The 25,065-nt window shown below is 57.1% G+C and overlaps 1 protein-coding gene across 13 annotated transcripts in view; it reads right to left on the bottom strand.

Annotated features, from left to right (window-relative positions):
* Positions 1-25,065, bottom strand: part of CELF4 (CUGBP Elav-like family member 4) — a 269,708-nt gene that overhangs the window by 189,373 nt on the left and 55,270 nt on the right. For all 13 annotated transcript variants that reach the window (XM_062201589.1, XM_062201587.1, XM_062201588.1 and 10 more), the window contains exon 2: positions 7,019-7,101. In XM_062201589.1, the coding sequence (XP_062057573.1) occupies positions 7,019-7,101 (83 nt within the window). The remainder of the gene's footprint in view (positions 1-7,018; positions 7,102-25,065) is intronic.

Below are 25,065 nucleotides of genomic sequence, written 5' to 3' on the forward strand. Positions count from 1 at the left end.
GATGCAGCTGTGATCGCAGGTGCACCTGGGCAAGCGCTGCAAACAACTGCGCGAGACGTCTGTCTGGTCTCTGTACCAAGAGGCCTGGGCGGTGGGCAGGGGTGGGCGTGCCGGAGGCCGGAGGTCTGGCTGGCGTGCGGCAGCCAGAGACATATCTGCCTCATATTTTATTGCGCTTGTCATTCGTGGCGGCGGGTGCTGGAACACGGGAGACACTATCGTCCTTGCTCTTGCGTTCTCCCCTCGCCTCCCTGTCGTCTTAAGCAATGTGAGTAACGCCGAGTCGATTACTCTTAGAAATATAAGGACTGTCAGAGCTGGAAGCGCCTCCAGGGGCCATGGGGACCCCATCTCCTTCCCAGGCCAGAGGCCGTTCCGGGGAGGTTCCCATGGCTGGACCTGGGGCCCGTGGCAGGCTGGACCTGGGGCCCGTGCTCCCTCTGCCCCTTATCTCCCCGGCCCTCCTGTTTGTTTGTTTCCTCCTAGTCAGGGAGTCAGAGATGATGACTGGGGACAGGGAGGCTCTGTGGTTCTTTCAGATAAGCTCGTTAGGGAGGCTTCCTAAGCACAGGCTGTGCCCAGGCCTGGGCTCTGTTGCGGGCATACAGAGAAGATGTGGTTCCCATTGGACTCAGCATTACTTGCCTGAAAGTGGAGACTCCCCCAGGACAGGACCTGTGTGGGCAGGACAGGGGAGAAGGAAGTGGGACATCTGAGAGTCAGGGAGGGAGCAGGCAAAGCCCTGGGGGGATGAAGGGGAGGGAGGGGTGGCTGAGGGAGTCAGTGGGACACAGGCGGGGGCAGAGGGCTGACATACAAGAGGCTGGGCAGGGTCTGAAGGTGTCACTGATACAGTCCCTGCGTCCAGCTGACCTTCAGTCTCTGGGTTTAAAGGACTCGACCGCCTTCTTAGAACCTTGGTTTTCCCTTCCATGTAATGGGTCCAGGTCTGTGTCATATGGTGGAAGGAGGGCTGCTGGGGAAGTCTGGGTGGGGCACAAGCCTCCCAGACCTGTTTCCTGTTGGGGCAGGGTGGGCCTCAGAGATTTGCCTTCTGGGCCCACCTCCGTCACCAGCAAACCCTCCACTTGCCTCTCAGATCCCAGATTCCACCCCAAGACAGCGCTGAGCCGTGGGTGGCGCTGAGAGGGGCTGCTTGTCCTGCAGCCTCTGTCGTGAGGATGAGGGTGGCCTGAACGCCGGCCCCGGGCTCTGACGCCTTCTGCGGCCCTTCCGTGCCTCCCTGCTCCACCATTGGAGGATGTGCCTGCCTTCAACCCAGCCCCCGAGTGAAGGAGACCCTGTGAGCAAGAGAGGAGCCCCCTGCTCAGGGGCCACGCTGCCCTGCCTTCCTGCCCACCCTTGGCCTTAGAACATTGTTCCTCTACCACGGCAGGACCAGCCTTTGGGGCCAGCTAAGTCCTTGCTGGGGGGACTGTGCTGTGCACTCCGGGACACAAGCAGCTCCCTGGCCCCTGCCCACTGGACATCAGTAGCCTCTCCAGACAGCATCAAATACCCTCTCAGTTGCACAGTTGGGAACCCCAGGGCTGAAGGGGCCCCCAGGACTCTAAGACCCTTAAAAATCTTTGCCCTCCGGACTGTGGGAGACTGCAGTGCAGCCTGCGCCCCCGCGCCAGGGCTGAGCCGTGTTCTCGGCAGAGGGGATGACAGTCCTTAGCCCCGCTACCTGTGAATGTGACTTATTTGAAACGAGGCCTTTGCAGAAGATCAAGTTAAGATGAGGTCATGGGGGTGGGCACCTGTCCAGTCTGACTGGTGTCCTTTCAACAAAGAGAGCTTGGACAGAGAAGCAGACAGTGCACGCAGGGACCCTCTGTAACCGAGGCACGCCCGAAGCTGCCGGGAACCGCTTCTCCCTCCTAGCTCTCAGCAGGAACCAACCTGCCAGTGCCTTGATTTGGGACGCACAGCCTCCAAAGCTGGGAGACATCACACTGCCGTTGCTTGAGTTGCTAGAACGAATACACTTAGCTGAGGGGTATGTGGTCCTGGCTGGGACCCCAGGAGCTGAGGCCTAGACACAGAAGGTGCCAGGGGGCTGGAGAGAAGACATAGGTGCTGACGGGACCCGGACTCACTGCACAGAGACGAGAACCCAACCCTGGGCCTCCGGGACAGACAAGAGGAGACACATCACATCTCTAAAATGAAACGCTTTGATTGCGTCAATCACTAGAAGTTGTAAAACTACCCCCGAAGAATTAACAGCCGCCATCCGTGCTAACTACATCCATCATACATTCGTCTTTAGTTTCTGTTATCATATCACTGTCTCTGGGGACCCCTGTCTTGTCATCATTTGCCCTTTATAATTTATTCATCTCATTCTTGCCTGCATCCATTCTACTTATCATTCATCTTTACAGTTGTACATAAAATGCAATGGGCCCTCCCAGGGCAGAGCTGGCAGGGAAGCCCCTGGAAGGCTGCCGGGGGTCCCACCCCAGCCCCCCTGAGAGGCGGGGTAGTGGGGGAGAGGGAGAAAGGAGACTAGAGGGCTGGATACAAGAAGAAGAGAGGGGGAAAACATCCCGAGGAGAGAGAAGACAGGAGGAGACAGAGGCAGGGGGAGGACCACAGAAGACACGGTGGTGGCCAGAAGCCCAGCTGGGCGCTTTCTTTTTAAAGTTTTCATGTTCACATTTTCCCTGGTAAACTCAAAGAAGGTCACACTGAACTTCCACAGCCGTGATGTGACTTGTGCTGTGGGGACCCGATTAGGGATCGAGACGGCAGGCACCTTGCGTGTCTGCTGGTGTGTGTATGTGTTGGGGGGGAGCCGGCTTGGCAGTGTGTGAGTTTGCTTGGTATTCTGGGGTTGCCCGAGTGAGGACACAAAAGCCAATCTGTAGCTAGTGAATTGGAACTTCAATGTTTAGCAAGCAGACCCAGCTCCCCCTCTCCACTCCTCACTACCTCCAGAACTCCTGCTAACTGGACCCTGCTTCCCAGCCCCCCTCCCTCCAGGGCCACTGCTTGCCAAATCACCCCAAGGTCTCCAGTCAGAGCCTCTCCCCGGAGACCCCACATCCCCAGCTTGGGAAGCAGATGAGCTCTTCCTGGAAGGTGATATCCTGTAAATCCCCAGAGGCTGGAGGGGCAGGGACTAAGCACCCAGGGCCTATTTTAAGGAGCGGCATTCTTCCAAGAGGGCTCTTGGGCACACTTGGGCTGCAGGTGGCTCTCAGAAGGGCCTCTGCTTCCCCATGGAAGGCTGGCCGGTCAGCTCACAGCTCCTGGTCTGCCTTAGTGGCCTCATCTCTGGGGTGTCTCTCAAACCTCTGCTCTTACCTGACATTGTCACCCTACTCCCAACTCTGTCCCCTTCTTTCCCATATTCAGAACAAAGCCTTCTAGTAACTCTGCACCCCACAGTCACCCCAGTCCCTGTGAATTCCCAAAGCACCCGGCAGCCTGGCAGAGCACTATCCTGGGCTGTGGTGGCAGACCCAATGCTGTGGATCTATTGTGTGACCTTGGGCAAACTTCTGTCTCTTGTCGGGGAAAACTGCAGTACAAAGTGGATACAAAGACAAAGCAGTTAGAGTGCTTGCCATCACGTCTGTCATGTGGTAAATGCCTGATAAATATTAATTGTGATTACTGAGCAATTGTCCACACTGCTCAGTTTATAAAAACACGTGCTGTTTTGTATTGTTGAATGTGCGTGTGCGTGTGCATGTATGTGTGTGAACAAAATTTCTGTTCCCAACTCTATGGGAGACTCCAAAAGGGGAAGGGGATGTGTCTTATAGGACCCCAGCACCTGCTATGTGGCACTCTCAGGATAATGCTTGGTGAGGGGTTGAGACACTGCCCTTTGCTGACTGCTCTACACGGTGGGAATGGATATTGAGAACAGAAGGGAATGGGCTGTAGAGGAAAGAATGAAGTGGAGGGTGTGAGAGAGGGAGAGAGAGAAATAGAGAGAGAGAGAGAAAATAATCAAAGGGGAACCACCTAGATGCTAGCAGGTGTTCCAAAGACCCTGGTGAGGCCTCAAGATTTTGCAATCTCATTCTGCAGAAATCATAGCAAACTCAAAAATGACGATGCACTTGTGATTCTGGTCCCGGGGTTAACTCTGTCCGTCGTTGGAGGGGCTCTAATTGGGCTGACTTCCAGGGACACTGACCTCTGATGTATAAGCCCAGCCACTAGGGTCTGGCTTCTGAGTTTCCACTTGAGCCAGCTCCCCCTTTGTACTCCCCAGATGAAGACACGTGTTAGGGGTGTCTCCAGTTCTGTGGCTGTTGTTGCTCATGGTGATGGCAGTGGGGTGTGTGTGTGTGTGTGTGTGTGTGGCAACCACAGCACTATTTTCCCTGCTGGCAACAGGATGCTAGTTCCGTAACTGGCTGGGAAGCAGAAGACACTGCCTGCACTCTCCCCGTTCCTCTCCTCAGTGAGAAAGTGGAGGGCTGATTTTAATGGATTGACTTTAATGGATTTTGAAGCTGGAAAAGTGCCTAAATTGCTGAGGTTACCAGTTTTCCAGGTTCTTTTTCCAATTTCATTCTCTTTAGTCAGACACAGAGTGTGCTCGCTGGGGCACCTGGTGTGGCCACCTCAGCCAAGAGGTCCCTGCCCCCACCCCATCCTGCAACCAAAGAAGCAGCCACGAACAGCCTCAGCCCAAGAGAACACCTATTACTTGGTTGGGTGACAGCGTTCTGCTAGGTCCTGTCCCTGCATTTGCTAGCGGCACACTTTCTCTGATCTCGCGGTGGAGAACCGGCCAGCAAGAGTAACACCAGTTCTGCTTTCTTTCTGGAATCAAAACAAATCTATTTGAAAGCATAATTTTGCCTGGTAATTTTGTTTTTCACTTGTGCAAGTGTGAACGTGTGCAGGAACGCTGTGTCCTCGGAGCTCTGAGCTGCAGTCCCATCTTGTCTCTCCAATCCCTCCGGCCGGGGGCTGTGGCTGCCCAGAGAACTGTGTGATGAGGGTCCGGAGGCCATGGCCTGGTGAAGGTGCTGACTAGAGGACGGCATTCCGGGCACTTCGAGGGGACTCTGAGTGATGACTTCGCCTGCCGTTGGCCTCTCTCCTCAGTCCTCCCTTCTCCCCACATACACTCATGTTTCTTTTTGCCCTTTTACTGCAAACTTGCCCAACTTGTCTTTGTGATTTCGGAAAAATGCCACTGGATGTCCCAGTATGACGGATTAGCACAGATTATGGGGAACAGTGTTAATTATCGGTGGAAGGGGGGCCAGCGTGTCGCTCCAATGTGCTCCTGATTTCCCCTGGGCCTTTCTGCCTGGTAATAAGCCTTCTTCAATCTGGCAGGCCCCTTGGTGAAATCAGCACCACGGACAGTGATATTGATTGCGTCTGAGAAACCATCACAGCTGCTCAACCAAATTACCTTTGATATGCGACCTTTAATGTAATTACTGCGACATCAAAGTATTTCTATAAATTATTAAAGAACTAATACACTCCATCATTTGGCTGTTCTATTATATGTAAAATAAACAACCACAAGTTAACGTTAGAGCCCAAATAAGCCACACTTGCTCCTCAAATTCTCCCAGTTGCTGCCCCTCCCCCTTCAAAGCCCGGAGCTCCCCCGCCGCCCCCATCACCTCTCTCTCTCTCTCTCTCCCCACCCCTCTTTCTCCATCTGATTCCAGCTTTCAGCCATCACGAAACTCCCCAGCAATCTCTCTCAAGCTGATGAAGGGCCGCCCAGAACAACGTGGTATTTTCTATTCCATTTGGGTGGCTCTGAAAGATCTATCACAATCTCCCCCAAAACAAAGTACCATAAACACTTTATTAATCAGCACAAACCTTTCTCAGAAGCCTTTGATTATCCTACAATATGGCTTTATGCTTCGCACATAACATGGGGCGATGCGGGGCATATTTCTGCCATCTTACAGAGGGCACCCAGAAAGTAATTACTATAATATATGTGCACGGAGCCGCGCCGCTGAATAACCAACCGGGGAACCGCCGCCCTGCCGGAGCTGGGCTCCACGCAAAGTCTGCGCGCCGTTCCATTTCCATACATTTGCATCCGCGGGTGTGTTATTAAGATGACTCAGCCTCGTGCTTTGCAATCACAAACACCACAACACAATACAAAGGCTGTTTCCACGGAAGGGAGGCCGGTGTCATGCAGCACTCCCCAGCCCCACACGGCTAAGGAAAGCGCTCCCACGCCAAGAGAAGGCAGGCCCCCGCCCGAGCTGCAATCCCCCTTACCCCTACCCCCACCGCGGGGCCTCCCGCGGCCACCTGGTTAACCTTTCCCGACGAGGGGCGGAAATGGAAACGTGTGTTTACATACGGGCTGCTTGCTAAGAATGTAAACATGCCTGTGCAAGCATGGGTGTGCATCTCCATAAAACACACGTGCTTCCCCGCAGGGCTCCCCCGGGGGAGCGAGAACACCGTATATTTATAAATTCTTTAAATTATGCCCGCAAACACGCATCTTTCCATTTATCTTTAGATACCCGGCAGCCGTATATCTCCCCCGCCCCCCATCTCTCTGAACCCACAGGAGAGACCGCGCGGACCCTTGACCCGAGGAACACTTCTTATTTTATGGTGATGAACTAGCCTCGATAATAGCCATGGCTGATATCACACCCAGTTAGGGGGGCCATAAATAATTCTCTTCTCCCCCGCACAGAAGCTATAAACCAGGGCCGAGGCGCGATAGTTTATCAAAGACGAGGGCTGGCTCCTTAAATAAACCGCGGTGATCTCACTCGGCGCCGCCGGGCTCGGCTGCGAGCCCCCTCCCACGCGGCCCCCAGCACGGGCGCAGCGCGCGGCGCGCTCGCTCGCACCCGCCAGCGGCCCGGGCACCGCCGCCCCCCGCCCGCCTCCCGTCTCCCGCGGGGCCTGGGCGGCAGCGGCGGCCGCGCGAGGTCTGAGCCGGGCGCCCCTGGATCGTGCGCGCGCGCGCGGTCTCCCGCAGTCGCCCCCTGCCGGCGCGTGGGCCGCTCGCGCCGCGGCGGGCGCCACTTACCCCGGGCAGGGTCTTCTGCTCGTGCAGCGCGCTCTGGGCCTTCAGTGCCGACTCACGCTCGCAGTAGGTGAGGAAAGCGCAGCCTGGGGAGGGAAGCAAGGCCGAGAAGGGTCAGTGGGGCGCCCCGCGCCGCCGCGCGCTCCCGCCGCCCCGGTCCCTCTCCCACCTCTGTCGCCCAGCGCACTGCACTTGGCGTTCCGGGCGACTGTCTCGCCACCCCCCCTTGCTTTTCTAGCTTGCTCCGTCCGCGCGCACTCCCCACCCCGCATCTTCCCGCTCTCCCTACGGGTGGGTCTGTCCCTGTCCAGGTGCCTCGGGCGCCTCTGTCCTCCCTTCCTCCCTCCCTTGGGGGCTGCCCCTGTCTGTTTCGGCCCAGGACTTCTTGCACCCTCACCCCGGCATCTCCAGCCACCCTTGATGGCCCTCAGGACCCTTGGAGGCTGCTCCCTCAGGCATGGGGACAGACCTGTAAGGAGGACCCAGGCCAGCAGTCCTAATAAAACGAGCAGGACCGTCGCTGTCTCCTGTGTCCCCTGCCCCAGTCCCTGTGTGGACGCAGTGGTGGTCTTTGTGGCCCTGCTATTCAGGGGGAATCTCCAGCTGCCCGGCTCCTGCTGCACAGCCAGAGAGACCTGAGGCTCACCTGCTGTCTGCCTCTGTTTCCGGGGTGCTGCCCCCACCCCACGCCTGACCTCTGTCTCCCTGTCTGTGTTTTGGGAGAGCTGAGCAGTGGCCACTTTGGCCCGTCTGATTCAACCACTGAGTGATTCTAACCAGTGCCGCGCCATTGCCTCCTCCCCAGAGTAGTCGGTTAACTCAGGGGTGGATTTCTGAGGCTGGCCCACAGGTGAGGCAAGAGCCTTTTCAAGGGCCCCGTGTCCGCGTCCCCTTTCTCTGGTGCAGATGTCACCGACAGTAGCCAGCCTGGAAGCCATGGGGCAAGCCCTAAAGCCCACCTTGGCTGAAGCAGGCTTGAGTCTGCTGGGGAGCCGTGACCCCAGAGCTGGCACCCTGCTCTGGGTGCACCCCTCTTGTTCTTGTCTGCCTCCCCAAACAACCTGCACACATGTCCGTCCCAGTTCCTGGGCTCTCAGTCTCCCCACCTGCTACGCCTTCTCTCTCCAAGTTCACTTCTCCTGACTCTGTCCATCTTTCAAGAATGTGATAGTTCTGCCTCCTCCAGGCAGCCTTCCTCAACTGCTGGAGTCCATCCCTGGGCAGCCACTGAGCCCTTCTCACGGCCCTTTGTTTCCTGTGCCCAGCCTTGTGGCTTTTGTTCTGGAGGCCAGCAGGCTGCTGGTGCCTATGTCATCTCTGTCACCATGGGTGCTCCCACTGTGCTCTGCTGTTCCTGACTCTCCGTCCAGCGAGTGTCCAATAACACCCTCCCCCCCTTCCAACAGAGAGGCTGACCCTGCCTCACTTCCCCCCCTAGCTTCAAAGAGAAGGCAGGAGGGCAGGGTGTGTGTGTGATGGGATGCAGAGCTGGAGACAGAAGCCTAGGGGACAGAGGCGCTGCCTTCACTGGGCCTCTCTGCCTTCCTCACCTCCAACTTGGCCAAGGAGCCTGTCTCTGTCCCTCTGCCTCATCCCTCCCCTCGGCCAGACCCCGCATCACCCTCCTCCCTCCTGGTCACTGGCAGACGGTTATTGATGCAGACACCGGGGACTGAAATGAATAGCGGTCAGAGGCCCTTGTGACGTCGTCCCTCGTGCTGCCGCCTGCCTCTCCCGGGGGCGTCTTTCCTCCCGTCCCCTTGTTGGCCTTGTCCTTTGCCTGCAGCCAGGAGTCTGCCACTGCCTCAGCTGTACACAGGCAAGCCAGCTTGGGACAAGGTCAGGGGCAGGCTTGGAGGTGGGCTGTTGGGAGGAGGAGGAGGAGGAAGAGGAGGAGGAGGAGGAGGAGGAGGAGGAGGAGGAGGAGGAGGGGGAGGATGAGAAGGAAATGGTCATATGGTTTCCAAGCCCAGGATAACAAGGAAAAAATTCCAGAGAAAAAAAGATCTGTTGCTTTTCTCCTGCTTCCGGGAATTGCAGCCAGAGCTTTGGAGAGAGCTCCCAACTCTTACAAACCAGAATCTTGCAGGGACCCCTGGCCGCTGGGTGCCCTCTGCCGAGCCTTTTGCACCCTGACCTGCCTTACTCCCCGGCCTCCCGTTTGTTTGGCCTGACAATGCTCTCTCATCGTGCTCCCTCCGCTGTCCCCTGCAAGGCAGATGGATGACGCCGACCAGGCGAGCCCCTTTCCCGTCCCTTTCTTTGAACCCCGGTATCCTCATGGATGCAAAGGGGCAGACATTGTGCCAACCAGGCGGTGAGGAGGAAGCCCCTCTGCAGAGCCCACTCACGGCCCACCTCTTGTGCCCCTCAGCTCTCTTTTGTGAAGCAGGAGGGGAGAGAGGCGCAAGGTCCCTGCTTCCCCGTCGCCCTGGGAGGAAGGGCCCTTCTTGCACTTTCTCTTCACAGGTTGAGCCGGATGCAGCACCGTGGCAGATTAGCAGGCTCACTTAAGGCTCTCTTGGAAAGGCAAACATGGGGCCAGCCCAGCAGTTCTTAACACTGACTTCAGGCTGGTCTGTTCCCTGGCGGAGGGAAGCTCCCTTGGGGGTGGGGGTGAGGGCAAGCAGTTTTGATGGGGAGAGAGCTGCAGGAGGGGTGTTTGCCATTATGGGATGCTGTGGATGGCAAGACCACAGTGGGCCAGGGTGCTGGCCAAGGTGTGCTTTGGCGTGGCTGTGGTGAGAAGGGTGTCCAGGTCCAGCCATTGGACTCTGACTGTCTTGCATGTATAGGGAATGTGGTGAGGTCCCCGGGAGCCCCACCCAGAGCAACTAGCCTTGACCTCCTGTGGCTCATGGGGGTTCAACAGGGCAGGGGTTGTGACTGTGAGCTGGGTGGCCTGCAGGCAGGAAGATGGGCAGTGATGGCTGCAGCCCGGCAGCGTCAGCATCAGCCAGACTCACTCTGCTGTGAGGCACTGAGGGGTCCCCAGGGACCTTGCTGCTGGGTGGGTGGCAGGAAAGGCCCTGTGGGAGCTCTGTCTGGGGGCAGGGAATGCAGAAGAGGGGCACTGGCACTGGGCTCTGGCCTGGGGGGCTTGAGAAGGGGGCATCCCTCTTGGGGATGGGGCTGGAATTCCTGCCTGAGTCCTGACCCTGCAGGCAGAGTGCACCTGCTCTGTGCTCCCGGGGGGGCAGACCGAGGGTCCACTGTAGAACAGTAAACAAACAAACAAAAATTGAAAGCCACCTACATAGTAAAAACTGGAAAACCACTTAACTGCCCCTTAGGGCAGGAATGTTTTTATTTTAAAACTGTGACTACTCTGCAGCAGTTAACAAGATGAAATGATCCTAAAAGCACCAACATGGAAAGTTGGGCAGTGCTGTACTCTGTGTGTGTGCCATGGCGACACCCCAGCTCCTCCCCTGGCTACTGACATCCACACCTCTGTGCCAAGGACAGAGGCTACAAGTCACACGGAGCAAAAACAGGGAGTCCGGGAGAGGGCGGGGCTGCCTCTCATGACTTTCACTTGTTTCATTGGCTTTGACACATTTAGACCCAGAATGAATTCATGTATCACTTGCATAATTAACTTTAAAGAAAAAGCCGCCTTTGCTGAAGGAAAGAGGAGGGTGAACTGGAAAGGAAGTGGGTGAAGTGGGGACCCTGGCCTGTGTCACTGGGCTTCAGCTGCCCACCACACGTGTCACTGGCGAGGCTGTAGGGCCCCTCCACCGAGTTCCCTCTCCAGCTGGAGTTAGGGGGTATCAGCCTAGGAGCTGAGGCTGGCTCTTGCCACCCAGAAGGCAGCACACATAAATGGTTTTGGTCCCTTGGCCCTGAGTTCTGGAGGTTGGTGTTTGAGGTATGGGACTCTCAGGTTGGAGCGGATGGGCTCCCCATCCAGGCTCCCTTCCATCCTCCCAGGGCCCTCCCAGCTGTGGGATGCTCATGGTAGGAGCCAAGGGGAGAGCTGCACAGGTGCCATGCCCAGGGCTGAGTTAAGACCTCGCTCTGTGTCTGATGGCTGTCCCCAGCTCACCCCCTGAGGGTCAGCATCCTCTCTCCTACCCCTGCTGCAGCCTGGCATGCAGGGTGCACTTTGGAGGTCTCTAGGGTTGGGGGGGTGGCGGGTGCAGAGAGAGGACACCACACACCACAGCCCTGCCAGCAGTATTGACCCCTGGGCTCCTACTCCATAGTGCACAGGGCTGAACTCTGACTCATACTGACCTGCCTCTCTCTGCTGCTCTCGATTCTTATTTATTTATTTATTTATTGACAGGCAGAGTGGACAATGAGAGAAACAGAGAGAAAGGTCTTCCTTTGCCATTGGTTCACCCTCCAATGGCCACTGCGGCTGGCGCACCACGCTGATCCGATGGCAGGAGCCAGGTGCTTATCCTGGTCTCCCATGGGGTGCAGGGCCCAAGTACTTGGGCCATCCTCCACTGCACTCCCGGGCCACAGCAGAGAGCTGGCCTGGAAGAGGGGCAATCGGGACAGAATCCGGCACCCCGACTGGGACTAGAACCCGGTGTGCCTGCGCTGCTAGGCGGAGGATTAGCCTGTTGAGCCGCGGCGCCGGCTGCTGCTCTCAATTCTACCGTGTGTGGAATACTCTGGCCCTGCTTGGCTGCCTAACCTCCTTGTGCTCACTGTCTAAGTCACTTGTCCCTGCTATTTACCATGCCTTATGTCCCTGAGTCCGTCTGTGAGGCGGAGATGAGCCCTTTTGGGTCTACAGGGCTGACTAGACGGCTGAGCTCCTAGTGCTGGTGTCTGTGGGCTGCAGCACAAGAGGACAGATCCAGGACGGAGACCCACGACTAGGGCACTGGAGTGGGCTTGGGAGGCATCGAAAGGGGCAGAGTAGGGAGAAGAGAGGAGGAGGGTGAGGCCCAGGAGGTCAGAGTCAACCAGCGAGAGGCGGGAAGAGCAGATGCAGGTGGGTGCTGTTAAGGGCAGGGCACAAGCAGGGGTGACCGCTGCCCTCTCCACCAGGGGTAGCCTGTGGACCACTGCTGCCGCCTGAGAAGGTGGGTGGGGCCCCGGCCACGTGGAGGAAAAACACAGCGCGGCAGAATTAATTGCACGGAGATGGCAGTAATTTACAAAGCCCCCCGTGCGCGGGGATAAAAGGCCCTTGTCATCGTGAAGTGAAGGAAGTGCAATTTCCTGCCCAACTCGGAGCAGCGCCGAAGCCTGGGGTGTAATCATCACGCAAGGGAAGGCTCCCGGTGCCACACGCTCCCCCTCCCACCCCAGCCAGGCCTTGGCTTCCTACTAATTGAATTACAGAATTAGCCAGAGGAAGGTGGTCTGAGAATAGGAAGATCTGGACTTTAATAAAACATCACATCCTTCAGGCCTTGTGCTCAGCTGGCCTGGGGGAAGGGGGAGAGAGCCAGACCTGGGGCGGAGAGCGCTCTCTGATCACATGATCTTAGGAAGTCCAGGAAGGGCCTCCTGCCCCTTCCTGCCTGGCCATCCACCTGCCTGGTGCCTGCAATCCTACCCTCAGGGCATCATTTCTCAGCTGTTCCTGCCCCAGGCGGCACCTGGGACTCACCTGGCGTATTTACCAAACAGGTGTGGCTGTTGCAGGATGCTCAGCCAGCATCCCTTGGGGTGTGTGGGGGAGGCAGGGTGTAGAGAGTCCACCAGCTGCCCTGCAAGGAAGGTTCCTGGTGTTCTGAGGCACACCCCCCCCTCCCCGACTCTGGCCCTCGGGTTTTGGGTGGGCCAAGGCAGCCTGCCCGTGGCTTCTAAGTAGATGTCAATTTGCCTGAAGAGGGCCAGACAGCCAGGGAGCTGCTCTAGCTCTGAATGTCCTCCCAGCCCTGGACCTGCCTCGAACCTGCATCTCCTTTATGACCCTGCTGTTGGATCCCACTTCTCAGGGAGGCCCCACACGCCTACTTGGACCACTGTTGTCTCACCTCCTGTGGATTCCTATGTGGCCTCGCCCTCCATCACTGCCCATGGCCTGCCCCAGGGTGAACTCTGTTTCCCCATTTCATTGGTAAGCAACTTGAGGATGTGCTCTTGGGGCTCAGCGGGGCTGGTGATGGACAGGTGGGCCCTACCTCTCTTTACTCCTCTGTCTGGGTGTCCTGTCACTGGCTGGCCATCCTGGCATCTCCCCAGGGCTCTTCTTTGCTGCTCCTGTCCCCGGAGGCCTTTCCATCTGGGCCTTCCTCCCTCTCCCCAGAGGGCTGCCGGCTGGTGCAGTGGTCCCCATCCGCAGCGTACAACTCAGCCTTCCTCTTGCTTCTCCACTCTCACTGGGCTAAAACCCCAGCCCAAGAACGTCACCCTTCCCTCTGCCGCCTGCCCCCTTGCCTTGCTCCCTTGGAGCCTGCATGCCCTTCTAGGAGTGGCTTTGTCTGCCTTCCTCCAGGTAGCCCTCCCTGACTCCCCCAAGCTGACGTCTCTTAGAGCCTTGCTGACCTCCCTCTCCTTTAGCAGTTAGAGAAACGTGTCTGTCTTCCTCACGTGTGTGCATTTGCCCGTGAGGGAAGTGTTCTCGTGATGGAAGTGTTCTCTGACAGGAGTTACTAACTCCAGGACCTGCTCCTCCCCCCAGGGCCTGACAGCCTAGAATGCAGCTCCATTGTGCCTCTGGCCTTGGCCGAGGGCTGACTTTGAGTGTGTGGTCTGGGCAAGTCAGCACAAGGCTCAGGCCGGTGGCTGCAGCCATCCATCTTCCTCCCTGCAGGCAGCAGGCCTGGGGGTGGGGCTGCAGGGGTGGGGGAGGGGAAGATGGATGGCTCCCCAAGCCAGTGGGCCAGGGCTAGTGGCTTCAAGCCCTGGGCCTACACTGTAAATATGAAACCCCAGAGAGAGAATCAGTTCATTCAGGAGTGTGCATGTGTTTGGGCTGAGTTAGGGCCATGGAAGGGCCATGGGGATGGGATTGGGGTGGGGGTGACTCAGAGTCTCTCAGGGTTCCCTCAGCCCCTCCCACCCCCTGTGTCCACAAAACAGAGGCTAGCAGGTGCTGGGGACCTGGCTTAGACTGGGGCTCCCAGATGACAGACCTGCCCTCTCTTCTTGCTGGCATAGGGCAGCGTGTTCGGAGCCAGGGACCTCACTGGTTCAGGACAAGTGGCCATGGGCTCCGAGTGGTCAAGGAGCAGTATGTGAGGGGGGCTTCCTTGCCGAGTGTCCCTAGATGCTATCGAGGAAGGTGTCTTTGCGGCACGGTGCACAAGGACAGAAGGTGGACCTGACATGCGAATGGCTTCACTCCTTGCTTGGCAACCAGCTCCTTGGGTCCTGGAGAAGGCTGATGGTCTAGGAGACTTGGACAGGTGGGGACCAGCTCAGGGCAGGCATCAGCCTTGCCAACACTGACACCTTTGTTGTTGGGTTTGTTCCTGAACCCCTTCTCTGGGTCCGCAGCTCTGCTGGCCCCCCACAGAGAGCAGGAGGAACCCCCCCCCCACACACACACCATGTTCCTTTGGCAAAGAGCTTCTACTTGCCGAAGTGCTGTCACGCTCGTGAGCTCATCATTCCGACACCTTGTGGCAGGCCCAGAGGCCCGGGTGCTATCAGCCTTCCGCAGCTCAGAAGCTGAGGTTGGAGGAGGCTGACGACACAGCCGTGGTGGGAGGAAGTGACCTGAGGTCTCCTGATAGGATCCCTTGCAGCGTCTGGGGACATTGTGAATGTGGGCTGTCCTCAGGGAGACACTGCGGTGCCCTGGTGGGAGATGTCCTCCACCCAACCCGTGGCCTTTGCTCCTCCTGCAGGGACCTGAGTGGCGCCGGCCGAGGTGGTGGCTGACCTCCCCGGACCAAAGCTGCCCTCTTGGACGTTGGCGGCAGTCACACCGTGGCTCTTCTGCAGAGGGTGCCTAGTTGGGCATCAAGGTTGGATTTCAAATGCATGCAGGGCATCTGCTGCTCACACGAGTGCCAGGAGAAATTGTTTGCTAAGCTGAGAAACTGAACTTTGTTCCTTTCTAATTAACCTGCCCGGGGAGTTCAGAGCTTCCCACTTTGAATTTTGTTAGAACAGGGTGAGAAGTCAGGCTTGACTCCGTGGGGAGGGCCCACTGGCTCTCAGAGGCCTCCTCGGTGTGACTGCACCTGTGTCCAAAGCGCGTGAAAAAGCCACTCGGCAGAGCCAGGCTTGTCCCCACAGCGTGGCACAGGGACACCACCTTCCTCATCCCCCACAGCTTCTCGCCTGCCTGCCGGGGGTGTGGGGCCTCCCGGGCTGATCTTGGCCATTTGGTGTATCCCCATCTGCCCTGCTGAACTCCTCTCTATAGGGGAATCACACTGAGCCCTGTCTGAGCCCGCAGTGGCAGTGCCATTCGTGGTAGTGTGTGAACCTCATACCCACAGAGGGAGCTCAGTAAATGTTTGCTGGAGCCGTTGCTGTGGCACAGTGGGTTAAGCCATCGCTTATGTTGCTGGCATCCCATATTGGAGCGCCTGTTAGAGTCTCAGCTGCTCTGCTGCTGATCTGAGTCTCTGCTTACATGCCTGGGAAGGCAGCAGAAGGTGGCCCAAGAGTTCGGGCCCTTGCCCTCGCTGTGGGAGACCTGGATGGAGTTCTGGGCTCCTGATTCTGGCCTGGATCAGCCTGGCCACTGTGGCCATCTGGGGAGTGAATCAATGGATGGAAGATCTCTTTCTATTTTCCTCTTTCTCCCTCTCCCTCTCTTCCTCTTGCTCTACCTTTCAAATAAATAATCTTTTTAAAAAATGTGTGGAGTTGCATGGAATTTTCCTAGCTTGAGTTTCACTTGGCATTGAACTGGTTAAATTGAAGTAGGGGTCATTTTCCCCATATAGGGGGAGACTTGGAGGAATCTCCTCCTATTCCCAAACCTGAAACCCCCTCCCCTGATGTGCCCGGGGAGACAGCTCTGCCCTCATGATGTCCTCTTGGGTGTGTGGGGTGAGAGTAGGGGCTCACCTCTGGGATCGCCTTCTCCCCACCACGTCACCCTTTGTGGCTTCTTAGCATAGACCTGCCCTGTCAGCTTCACTGCTAACCACGTTTCCCCCACGGTCGGTGTCACCCCAGGGCCTCTGCTTGTTCTCTTCCCGCAGCCCCCGATGCTGTCCCTCGGCTCCTTAGTCCTCTGCCTGGTCCTCCTACCCTGTGAATGCCAATCAAGCTGCAGCTCCCTGGCTTCCTAGCTTTCAGACAAACCCTTGCATGTCCATGTGTGAAGACCCCAGACATGTGCAGGGCTGCACAGCTTTCTGCTGCCCCAGCATGGGAACTCTGTCAGCTCAACCACACCTCCGGAGCTGTCCCCCTTCTCACATTCCACACCGTGGGCACACGGGGCCACTCAGGACCTGCCGGCCGAGGTGAACTCACCTCACTTCTCTTCTCCGGACCCTTCCTAACAGGCCATAATTGACTTTAAAGAAGAAAATTTAAAAACAAAACAAAAAAAATAATAAAAGCACACCTACCAAGAAATTCTAACTTCAGCATTCAAGACAGGGCTATTTTGAAAAGACCGATAGCCAGGAGTCCCATGGTACAGGATCAATGTTTGGAAAATGTGATTTTCTCTTTAAAAGCAGAGAAACAATCACCTACCATCCTGGCAGGCCACTGTCTCCCCTGTGCTTTTGGCCATGCCAGCCACTCTTCTGGCTGGGCTTGGGGCTTCCTCCTGGGTCACTCGGATGGGTTCAGTTTCAGGCATTTAGCGATATTTAACCCAAGGGCAGTGGCACAAAAGGGGTGACAAAGCGTGGCTGGGAGTTTGGCCTCAGTGAGTTAATCCCTCCAATGCACGGTGGCCTGCTGGAGGTATTATCCACTTTGCAGATGCGTAGGGGCTCTGGCTTTCACTTGCTAGTCAGATGGTCCCAGTCCTGGAAAGGGCTGGAGCTACTCCAAGCAACCCCATACCCACTGCTGCCTCACAGGGAGCAGCCGAGGTGAGGGAGGAGCTGTGGAATGGGGAGGGTGAGCTCGGGGGGTGGGACAAAGCCCAGCATTCAGCTCTGCGTCTTCTCTTTCCCAACCAGAGGTCCATAGAGCGCTCTGAGACAGAAACTGAGCCAAACATCCAGTTGACTGGGACACAAGACCCAGAATCACATTGAGAGTAGAGGAGCAGTCACCTGTGGATGGTGAGAAAGGATGCTGCCTCCCTGCCTCCCTCCCTCTCTCCTTTTTTCAGCCATTTGCTGCTGGCCCACAATTTGCAGGAGGATGAAAGACTCATCCCTTGCTCTAAAACAGACCCCATACTTGCAAGGCAGGAGATGAGTGTGCAAAAAGCACACTTTCTAGGCCGAGGATTGTTCAGGGACTATTGGTGGCACAAATAATTGTCACTGATTTTTGGTTCTATTCTTGGACATTATGCTAAGGACTTCTCACAGATTGGCTGACTTAATGCAATTCTAAAAATAGTTGCATTATCATCTCTGCTTTGCAGGTGAAGAAACCAGTGCACTCAAGGACTAAAGACTTGCCCAAGGTCTCACCGCCAGGTCCCTGGTGGAGTCAGGGCAGGCTGCCTGCAGAGCCCATGTGCTGAGTCCTGGACTCCGGAGCCTGCGGAGGAGGTTACTTGATTCTGCCCAGGGAAGGACTCCTGAGTGAACCTCCTGAGGGGAGCCTATGCTGAGAACGGGGCTGCGCAAAGACACCGCAGGCTGGGTTTGCAGTGATCTGGAGTGGCCTGGGAGAGCTCCGTCCCCTTCCAACCTGCAGACTCCTTCCCCAGCATCGCCCAGTGTTCTCTTCTCCCTTCCTTCTTTTCTCTCCATGTCCTTTCCATTCCTCCCCCTCTCTTCCTCCTTCCCGTCCTTCTTGCCTTGCTTATCGCATGACTGGAACCGCATATTCTTTCTTTTGTTAACAATTATTGGTAAATGTGAGAGGCAGAGAGATACAGAGCCAGGAGACACATGCACACACATGCATGTGCATGCGTGCACACACACACAGAGAAAACTCTCATTCATTTATCTCTTCTCCAAATGCCCACAGTGGTGGGGACTGGCCCAGAGCCTATGCTGGAAGTTGGGGACTCAATCCAGGTCTCCCATGTGGGTGGCAGGAGCCCAGTTACTTGAGCCCTCCCCGCTGCCTCCCACGATCTGCATTAACAGGAAGTCGGAGTCAAGGGCCAGAGCCGGGAATCAAACCCAGGCACTGTGATGTGAGTCATGGGCATCTTAACTGCCCTCTCCCCACCCTGCCTTTCCCTCTGCCATATTTCTTCTTGGACTCCTATCTAATTCCCCTTCTTACTGCTCCAGGCTACACTGCCTTTCCCATCCCTAGACAGTGTTAACCCTGGACCTCAAGGTTTCGTTCCCTAGCCACTTGATGGCCCTGGGAAAGCCACCCCAGCCCCGTGGCCTGACTCTGACCAGCTGCAGGATATCTGGAGTCATGGGAAGGTAGGCCTGGTTCTCACAGTTGCCTGTGCCTTGTACTGGGAGCCTCGTCTGGTTTTCATGTCCTTTCCTGGAACTTGGGAGATGGTGATAATGACACTGACTTACTGGAGCTGTGGAGGTCCAGCAGAGAGCCTGCTGTGTGGTTGGGGGTATTACCATTGCCGTAGTCCTCAGCAGTCCCAGTAGAGTTGGCATACTTAAAACTCCCCGCAGTGTGACAGTGGCCTTTACATTCTTGGTGCCTGTCCATTTCTCTGACCATAACCCACCTCCCCTCACACACTCACAGAGGGGCAGGTGTCCCCTCTGGGTTCTCTGCATAGCATGGGCCAGCCATGGGGGCTCAGAGCGGCTGCTGGTTTGCGCTGAGAGTTGAGATGAGCGTGTGTGTTTTGTTTGCCTCCTGTATCTAATATGCTAATGACGGAGGCAGTAATGAGCTGGCAGGGACCGAGGTAACAGAACTGGCTTCATGCTTCCCCAAGGAGGCTCCCCGGAGTCCGTGTTTTCTTTTATGCCAGGAGTGGTCAAAACTCGGGGAGGGGAAAGCTGGGTGTTTTAGACACTCACAAGCGGTGCGGGTTCTGGCAGCCCTGGGATGGGACAGCCTGGGCACGAGGTGGGCCCTGAGCCCTGACCACAGGAGAGGAGGAGGGAAGAGACCCAGTGCGAAGGAAAAGCCTCAGATTGAGCGCCCTCATCCATGTGACCGATTGGCTTCTTGGGAGCACTCTGTGAGCTCCCTGATGGTGGGACTGGCCCCATCTGCCTGCACAGGACCTCACAGGGCATCAGGAGGCAGAGGGTGAGGGATGGGCAGTGGTTTGCATGAGATCATGGGCTGGCGGTCCAGATCTCTCTGGACCTGTTTCCCCTGTCTGTGAAATGGGTAGGATCATCCCTAGCCATGAGTCTGTGTCCCCAGCCTTCCCCACACAGTCCTGGCACCAGAATGGGGCCTCAGGACCTGTCCATCCGTGGATGCATGAGTGAGGACAGGAGGGGATGGGACGCATCTGTCTCTCACAGAGCGGGGACAGGAAGCGAGTGCAGGACAAGGCTGGACAGTCATCCGCAGGCCACACTCCCTTGGGTGAGTGAGGACAGCACAGGCCTCTGAGTGCCTGGAGAGCCCAGTGCAGCCCTGGGGTGGGGAGTGGGTCACTGTGGTCAATGCGGAAGGCCCAGGAAAACTGGGTAGCAGGCAAGGTGTGAAGCAACAGATGGACGGAGCTGTGTCTCCAGGCTTGGCACCAGATGGAAGGGATGGCGAAGCCGCTCCTGTGGGGAGGTGTGGCCGAGTCCATCCTGCCTGGGGGACAGCAGGCAGCAGCCGGGGCTGGGTGAGGGAGCCCTGGCTTGTCTGGAGGACTTTAGTCTTGGTCCTCACTGACCGCGGCAGGGTCTGGGGCTGGGCGGGAGTGGGGCAGGGAAGGGGTTTGGGGGTTTGGAACCCAGGCTCAGGGAGCTGTGCCAGGCTGCGCTGGCCCGAGACCCAGCACTGTTAACATCCATGGAGGGTCTGACTTGCACAGCCGACGCCGTGTCTGCCTCTACATCCGCAGGTTTACCCCTTCTCTTGGCTTCCTTGCACATTTTCTTTAGGCCCTTTCTTTGTCTTGGCTGAGCTGATTGGACCCTGTGTCCAGGAAAGCCGGCGGGGAGGCTGAGGCCCCAGGGCAAGGTGGATAAAAGATGCTGCTGCAGGCCCTCTCTCCCAGGCTGCGGAGACCTGGTCTGAGCCCTGCCTCAGCTTTCTGAGCTGCGGGGCTGACCTCACAGGTCCTCAGAGATACCTCACACGTGGGCTGCGCCTGAGAGTGGAGGTTCCCAGGGCCGCAGTGGATGGGAGGTGAGAGCAGCCCTGATGCCAGTCTTGGGGAACCCACAGCATGGGGCTGTGGACAGCAGGTTGGAAGCTGCAGTGACTTCAGGAGACCTGGCTTTTTTGCCTTTATAAACCCTACTGACACAGCACCTGCTAGGAAAATCCAGGGGGTGAAAATGGGAAGGAAGAATCAGAGCTCTGAGTTTTAATTCTGCATCTACTTGTTCCTTCTTTCATTTGAAGGGCCAGGTAGCGCCAGGTGGAGCCCCCAGTCCCTGGCAGGCCTCTGAGGTCTGTTGCTTCAGGAAGTGTCCAGGGGCACCTGTTCTCTGTCCAACCCTGAGGAGAAGAAAGACCACCTGATCATGTGCTACCCAGCTTGGGAATGTGGGAGAAGTCATGCCTCCCGGTGTGTGGCCCAGTGACTGAGGTGCAGACCCCAGAGGCCTGGAGGAGGCAGGGACAGGGAAGCGGGACCTGGGAGCCTTCCTGGAGGTGGGGAGAGAGGTGCCAGGAGGTGGAGAGAAGGGCCTTTCTGGGATTTGGGGTGAAGAGAAGTGTGGGGCCCCTGTGCTAGCAGATGGAAGTTGTTTAAAAACACACCCTGCCCTTCCTCTCTCTGCCCCTTCCTCTTGCACCCCACCCCCGCCCTGCTTTCCTGTCTTCCCTCTCCAAGGTTCCGCTGGGGGCGTGCAGGGGCCAAGTGCGAGGCAGCAGCTGGGCAGGGTCACATCCTGCCTCTCCATGGTCTCAGCTGTGCAGGCTGCCCCCGCCTGCCATGGCCAGTGCCCCCACGAACCTCAAGCCACCGCGCTGCCCGTTTCTGTCTGTGGCTCTATATATAGCGGTGGAGATGCACACTCTGGAATTGGATTTGATGTAGCCCTCTGGACTCGAGCTAACTTTTGGGGAGTAGTTTTCTTGGGAGCCTGCCAGTCCAATTCCTCCCTCATGAACACTAATTACCGCACAGACCTTCTCCATGAAATCGGTGCCGAAGCCATTTCCATCCAGGCGGCTCTCCAAGACGAAATTTTTCTACTGGGAACCGACAGCCGCAAATAAACCTACCATCTACTTAGCAACAGAGAGCAAGAGCGGCGGGAGGCGGGAGGGAGTGGGGAGGAAGGGGAGGGCTCCAGTCTTCTCTTCCTCCTGTTCTGTGTTTTGCAGAAAAGACAACATCATCTCTCCATGGGAAGGCGATCATGAGACAGCACAGGGGCCCAGGGGCAGGGCCCAGGCCACCTGAAAGGCCAGTGTCTGTTCTTGGTTTCTTGAGCTTGGCTGGGACCCCCCACTGCATTGCTGGGCACTGCTGGGCAGCTGGGCAGCGGGCACTGCGACCTCTCCCAGTTTCCTTCCCTCCCCTAGCCTCTTTCCACTGGCCATGCCTAGCACCCCCGGGCTTGCCTCACGGAGAAGCACCTCTGTGCCTCCCTCCGCCTGGGGAGTCAGCACTCATCACTCAGCACCCAGGTCGCAGCTCAGTGCTCCTGGGTTCTCTAGACACCATCAGCCTCCTCTGTTCTGATCTCCAGATGCCTGCGCCATGTACCCAGCGAAGGAGGGAGCTCTGCCTTCCTTGCTTGCTACCCAACCTGGGCATCAGCTGCCCTAGGAGGAGGGGCACCCAAGGGGCTGGGGCCAGCTGGTGCCAGATGGGGTTGGTGTCACCACCTACTTGTGAGTAGGTGCCAGAGTCTGCATTTTTTGGGACAAGCCTGATGCTGGGGGAGGTCAGAGGGAATGTCCCTGGTCACTGACCACCTAAGACGAGGGCTGGGGTTTCCAGTGCTTGTGTCTGTGTGCAAAGGCCCGGGGCCTGCACTTCCTCCCCTCACTTTTCCCTGGGTGCTTCTGGGGCTTTGCCTAGTGCCCCTCCCCCACATGCACTGTCTGCCTCCAGGGTCAGCCCAGGGCTCTGCGCAGCGCTGTGCCAGGAGCACTTGCATCCAAAAAACAGGAGAATTTTATTTCCCCAGGAGGCTGGTCAAAGCCCAGGGCAGGCGCGGTGAGCTCTCTCGACCACTGGCTGTTTGCCAGGCCCCGGGCACTCCAGCCGATGCGACCTGAGCGCCCTCGGAGTCTGCTCTGGGGTCAGGGGTGCTGTTCCAGCTTTGCCCTGTTGGCAGCAGAGCTACTGCCTGCCTCGGCGCAGCCCCCTCTGCACACTGGGCCTCACTCTGGACCCCGGACCTCAGCTCAGCCAGCACCTCAACCCAGAGTCCTTAGCATCTGTTTCCTGAGTCCTGGTGCCCAGCAAAGTCATTGACAGGAGCCTCCCACACTTCTACCACCAAGGCCTGGTGGGATCTCACTTCTCCGGGTGCGATGGGCGGGTGACAGTGCTGCCCTGCCCGGGATGCGGAGGGTTAAATGAGAAATGCCGGGAAGTACTCCTGGGTCTGTAGGTAACACCAGTGGCTGCTAGTGTGACAGCGTGTGCCACGTGCCAGAGATGCTGTCGTGCACTGCATGTTCATGCATTGTGGGTTTGTGAAAGATGCACAGAGCCCAGGAGGGCTGCCTGAGTCATGGGTGTCATTCAGCCTCGACTGGGGTGAGAGTCTTCCTCACAAAGGAGGGACCCCTGAGGCTTGTGCCCGCAAGGCTAGGTGTGGGTGGGTTGCCTGGAGCACGCCTTCCTGTGCCACAAAGGGCACCGGAGCCTGGCTGACACACAGGAAGTGTCCAGGGGGACTCTGGTCTGGAGGATGAGAGGGAGCGATGGTCCCCACAGGAAGTGAGACCACCCCCCACACAAAAGTGCCATCCTGGGGGCCAGTGCTGTGGCATAATAGGTTAAGCCTCTTCCTTTTTAAAAAAATTTTTTAAAATTTTTTTTTGACAGGCAGAGTTAGCGAGAAAGACAGAGACAGAGAGAAAGGTCTTCCTTCCATTGTTTCACCCCCCAAATGGCTGATATGGCTGGCACGCTGCTCCTATCCGAAGCCCGGGGCAAGGTGCTTCCTCCTGGTCTCCCATGCAGGTGCAGGGCCCAAGCACTTGGACCATCCTCCACTGTCCTCCCAGACCACAGCAGAGAGCTGCACTGGAAGAGGAGCAACCGGGTCAGAACCGGCGCCCCAACCAGGACTAGGACCCTGTGTGCTGGCGCCGCAGGTGGAGGATTAGCCTAGTGAGCCGCGGCGCTGGCCAAGCCTCTTCCTGCAGCACTGGTATCCCATTTGGGCACCAGTTCAAGTCCTGGCTGCTCCACTTCCGATCCAGCTCCCTGCTAATGGCCTAAGAAAGCAGTGGGAGATGGCCCAAGTGCTTGGGCCCCTGCACCCACGTGGGAGACCTAGAAGAAGCTCCTGACTCCTGGCTTCAGATCAGCTTGGTTCCAGACATTGTGGCCGTTTGAGGAGTGAACCAGTGGATGGATGATCTCTCTCTCTCTCTCTTGCTCTCGCTCTCTCTGTCTCTTCCTCTCTTTACAACTCTGCCTCTCAAATAGATAAATAATTCTTAAAAAAATAAAACAAGAAAGAGTGACCTCACCAGCTGCTGTCAGAGCCCACGCCAGCTACGTCTGAGTGACTTCACCTGGCTGGGAACGTGGACCCGGAGCCTGGGCTCTGCCCGCTGTCCTTTTCAACAGCTCTTATGTGTTCTAGTTTTGTTTCCCTGCTTAGATTCCTGGTTAATTTTCTTTACAAAAATTCCAACTTCCTTTTAGCAAGGCTAAACTAACCATGGGGGCTGCCTCGGAGGAGCATGGCAGTGGGCATATCTGTCCTGGCTGGAGTTCAGGTCCAGGGGACTTTGGGGGCTGAGAGGTCCATGGGCCCAGAGTCAGGGAGGGAGGACTGTGGGAGCCTGGCCCTTCCCAGGGAGCATTGCTGGAGACAAAGAGAACATGAGGCTGTCACAGGTATTTGGAGATACAGGCTTCGGTGTCAGACAGACCTAAGCTCCTGCCTGGGACTCCTGCTTCCTGGCTATGTGTTGTCAGGTAAATTCCTTAACCTCTGTGAGTCCCACCTTCCAAATTGTGCAGTGGATCCATAGTGTTCCCTGTGTTGCAGGCCTGATTGTGACATAGATAAAGCTCCCATGTGTGCACCTGTGGTGATGACACTGAGCACAGGAGTCCTTGGGATCACCCAGCCCTCCTGGTTGGTATTGGGGCATCATCTTTCCAGGAGGCTGGTGGCCTCTGCCCGTGGCCAGGTGCTCCCTCCCAGGCCCATGCAGAACCATGGCAGCTTGCACCACGCCTCCCCTCCCCTCCCCATCTCCTGTTCTTTTGCATTTCCTGTTCTTCTCTCAGGCGGGCCGCTGAGCAGAAAAACAAATCAAAGTTGCCTTCGTGTCTTGGAGCCTGCGCTGCTCCCGCGAAGCGATCCCTTGCTTCCCATTACCCACCCCAATAACTCTTGTATATGGAGTGTGAAATAATTAGCGGTGGCAAAAATAATTTAGGAAACAAGAAGAAACTAATTGTATAGGCTTGTTTGGGGAAAACACAGCCGCCCAAACCCACTGTGGAGGCAGATGTGGGCTGACCACTCCCTGTCGGGCAAGGCCTCGGACGACTGGCAGAGGTGCCCCGTGCCATGCCTGCTTCCTCCAGCTTCCTCCCTAAGGGGATGACTCCAGCTGTAGCCAGGACACGTACTGCCATGGCTGTGGATGTGACCTCCTAAAACACATCTGTACTCCAACGCATGCCACCCCAGAAGGGCATACGGGGAGGTGGAGTCAGCTGGAACAGACTCATCCGTCTCATGGGCCTGGTTGTCCACAGAGGTGACAGGGACCCAACTACTTGAGTCACAACACGTGCCTTCCAGGATGCA

Source organism: Lepus europaeus, chromosome 9 (genome assembly GCF_033115175.1).
Source record: "Lepus europaeus isolate LE1 chromosome 9, mLepTim1.pri, whole genome shotgun sequence".
Lineage (NCBI taxonomy): Eukaryota > Metazoa > Chordata > Mammalia > Lagomorpha > Leporidae > Lepus > Lepus europaeus.